General features: G+C 28.1%; 1 protein-coding gene across 1 annotated transcript; it reads left to right on the top strand.

Moving 5' to 3' along the window:
* Positions 1-3,812: 3,812 nt before the first annotated feature.
* Positions 3,813-3,911, top strand: Smp_127300.2 (hypothetical protein; the record flags this gene model as incomplete). Its single annotated transcript, XM_018792045.1, has 1 exon — positions 3,813-3,911. A coding segment is annotated over one exon (99 nt), but the record flags the coding sequence as incomplete, so codon positions are not given.
* Positions 3,912-4,217: the final 306 nt, after the last annotated feature.

Here is a 4,217-nt window from a genome sequence, read left to right on the forward strand (position 1 = left end):
TGTCACGTACTATTTGATAAATAAAATTTTAAAATGTTTACAATTTAGTTACGAAGTCATTGTTTTTTGAGGAATATAAAATGTATATATCCATAGAAATTAGTGGAAAGGTGGTTTAGAATTTAGTTTTCTACAAGAAAATGAGTTGTTCATAGTAATCAATTTGTACGATTATAATCTGTGGATAATTAATAATGAGTATAATTAGCATGAGCATGATAAGTGTTTTCATCTGAATCAGAAAACAATACTTAAAATTACCATAGAATGTAAAATTTGAACAGAAGACTATTTTACAACCGGAACCCAGGATATTTTGAGTTATAAATAACAGATAATCTGTAAAAAATGGAATATGTTTGTGGATAATCTGTAAAAAATGGAATATGTTTGTGGATTTAACAATTGGTGATAAAATTTACATATTTCTACCTATTAAGACAGGTTAACATGCTACCTCTTTGAGGTTATTGGTTTCTAGCATTTACAAGCATTTGTAGATACAGTCATATATATATTCACATTTATAAAAGTTATATTGTAATGAACAAGAACACGAGGGAGGCAATGTATTTGACACGAAATTATACAATATCTTAGTGAGATCTAACAACCATGTAGTACATAGTCCATTTGCAAAGTAATAATCCATCGTCTCAAACTTGACTGTTCCTTTTGCAAATATCAGTCCATTGCCTCAGACTTCTTTGTTCATGCATTTTCATACGAATTGCGTTTTCCTTATCCATCTTCTACTGAAATACATTATTTGCTTGATCATCGTTACATACTACTTATGTGGATATAAGTAACCTACACCACAATATTACCAGGTCTACACTGGGGACTATTTATTAATCATGAGTTCGTCCGTTAGGAGTTATTCAAAAGAAGAAAGAATTGAACATAATTTTTCAGATTACTATATAATGCATTGCAGGTTTTGTGTGCAAGAATCTAATTTTATTCGTAATGTTAAAGCTCTCTTGCTCATAGGTTTCAATGTTAATGAAATTGAAGTTTGAAACAACGCTGACTACTGGATTCTTATGAGAATCAATTACTTCAAGTAGGTCATTTTGAAAATTAATTCTTCTAAATGGTCAACAACAAAAAGGGATTTCTTTTGCATGGAGTGTCTAAACTTAATTTAAGATAAGACTCAATTGTTTCCAGTGGAGAATTAAATTACCTAGTTTTTTTATTCTTTTAAAGACTAATCTACCAAAATTATTTCATATATAATTATTTTTTAATAAAACAATCTTAACTCTGTTTATACCCTGAAGCATATCTCATACTACTTTTCTAATTAGGTAAATTTAGATTGAAGAATTTTTCGCTGATTATTTAAAACACACAAAGAATAGGCATAGTATGTCTCTTTACCTTTAATTTCGTTAGTTTTCCACTAGACTTTCTGATAGCCATTTCATACAAACCAATGTACACAATCTATCTTCTTTTTTGTACAGTTTTATAGTGTTTAATTAAAATTTGTAGAATAAATACAAATGCTAACAACTTCAGTCTTTGACTAACTTTGAAAATTAATTCTTAGCTCCACCACCAAACCATTCAGCTCAAAGTATAAAACCCCATCAAAATCAGCCATATAAGCTACAAATCTTATCTGCCATCTTATTATGAACAAGTTTAACTATAAACTAGTTGAATATGAATCAATGTACTTAGTTTCATACTTAATTTCATTGAAAGTTAAAGATAACTTGAAGAGAATTTCACATACGGCAAAATATTGACACAATTAAAAATTTAAGCAATTAATTAATTATAAGGTAAAATCAGGTTTTTCTAATCATAGAGTATACCTACGTTCATTCGGTAAATAGTGATTAGTTCAGTGTGTGTGCAAAACAACCAGTATTTTTGACAATGATTGACATAAAAGGATACGATAGACAAGAATTTCATGAAACTTAAGTCCAGAAGTATTCATTGGTGTCAATAGACGACCATATTTAAGTAATTTATTTACATATATCATGAATATGTTGCATTTGATCTTTGCGTTTTATATTTCTTAGTAATCTAACGTAATTTAGCGTAATACAATTCAATCATGATTCATTTGTTCTGAGTTCTCAAGTGAATATCTTGGTAAGATACTCCGTGATCAGATTGTAATATGCTATTGTAGTGAATGAGAACACAGATGGGGCTATCGAATGTATTTGAACACAAAATTACAGAACATATTAGTAATTTCTGAGAACCATACGGTAAATACTTCATTTGCAAAATGTCAAATAATCGTCTCAGACTTCATTGTTCTTTTGATTCCACACCAATCATTATTTGTTCTCATTTTCTTTTCTTTGATTTTTTTACCCTTTTGCCTCCAAGCACTTCACTTTCGATTGGTTATAGGTACTACTCATATCTCTCGACATCAGTATATTACTAAAATGTATCTCATGGTTCTACTGAATCATGAATTCTCATGAAACTTTCCAGTTATGTAAAATGTTTCGGGAAATTTATTGAATACACCTCAGATGAATCCATTCTTAAACTTACTATTTTCTCAGTTAAATGCTACTTCGAAATGCTTCATTAGCTTTACAATTTAGAATTTTATGATGACGCGTGCACGGTATTTAAGACTGAAAAATAAAAATCACAAAATTGTATAACAGTTCCTAATTATGGTTTCCGACATTTTAATAAAGGCTGATTCTATATAATATTTTGTACCCCATTAGTCAGAGTTGTTCTTATTCATTTATTACTCATACATGTTATATGAGCAATGATCTCTCAAATTTCCGTTCTGCAAATTAATTTCAGTCAACAACTGTTTCTTTAACTTTTAGACCATTTATGAAAGCTTCTAGAGATGCTGAAAACTTCAGAACACCTTATTAGATGATTTCTATTTTATTTTCAACAGAACAATTTATTCGTTATATCAATAAGGAATTCAACTGTATACATTCAGTTGATAAAATCATCTAAAAGAATTTTTTTTGCTTTATTGAGGGATTTTTACTTCTTCGATGACATAATAGATCTTTTTCATAAAACTAAAAGAGTTTGTACCTATTGATTACTAGGCATTTGACAATAGTTTGAGAAATTTCTATTGTTCACTGATATTTCCTTTAAAAATCCCAATTCTTATTTCAACCGGTTTAATGGATTATTTTAAAGACTATAATAAATCTTGTAGAATATATAATTGTAAAACTATTCGCGCACATTATAAGCAGAGATGGATGGTGGTTATAAGTTGAATTTAGAATGCGTGTTTCGTCCCAATTGAGGCTCGTCAGCTTGGTGCATCTACACTTCAGAGTTGATGTTTACTCCGGGACTCCATACCAGTAAAGTTTAACTGCAGTCCTAAACATCAATGAAAAGATTCGAACAAGCAATAAAAAATGAATATTTTTCCATAGTTTGTTATTTTATTATATGAAAAAAATATTCTGATAGGCACGTTTCAATCTAATATCTTACATAAAATAGATTATATTTATTTATCAGAAGGGGTTTTGTGGAGATTTAGTATGTTTCATAGTTGAAAGCATGAGATTATATTTAATCATTTTTTACAAAGTTTTCATTGTTTTTGATAACTAGCGTAATGAGTTCATAGCAATAAGTTATACTTCTTATTCTAACTATTATATACACATTTATCACAATTATATTACAGAATATTTACTTGAGTATATCACTTACAGTTTCTTTAATTAAACTTTCAAGGTAAACAGGAAGTTTGTCAGTTCCCTTTCATCATATTCAAGTCAAGAATATGGATGTGATATTTTGTTTTTCTTTCTTTAATTTTAATCCATCAAGTTTCATTTTTAAACTTAAAACGATATAAACGAGAGTTTTACAAAAGAAGGAAATATTGTCATTCATTTAAATTTGTAAAATAAAAAATTTTAAAAAATTTTCGACCTAAATTCTTAAGAAATTTACTCATCAATAAATAGATCACTCTGTCATTTGATCATCTTTCTATTATTTCAGTTTTTTTATTGTTTAGAAATAACTATTTACTTTTATCAAAACACCTTCCTCTATTACTTACTTTGCCCGAATACGACCTTTAACCTTCCTCTATACCTAATTTTTTTTTGTTTTTGAAAGTATGTTTATTAGTTGACAGGGTTAATGTTATTTTCTTTAAAAAAAATTGGAAAATAGTGAGTTTACTGGATCAAAAATCTTAATATTTAATG

This window comes from Schistosoma mansoni (assembly GCF_000237925.1).
Source record: "Schistosoma mansoni, WGS project CABG00000000 data, chromosome 1 unplaced supercontig 0010, strain Puerto Rico, whole genome shotgun sequence".
NCBI lineage: Eukaryota > Metazoa > Platyhelminthes > Trematoda > Strigeidida > Schistosomatidae > Schistosoma > Schistosoma mansoni.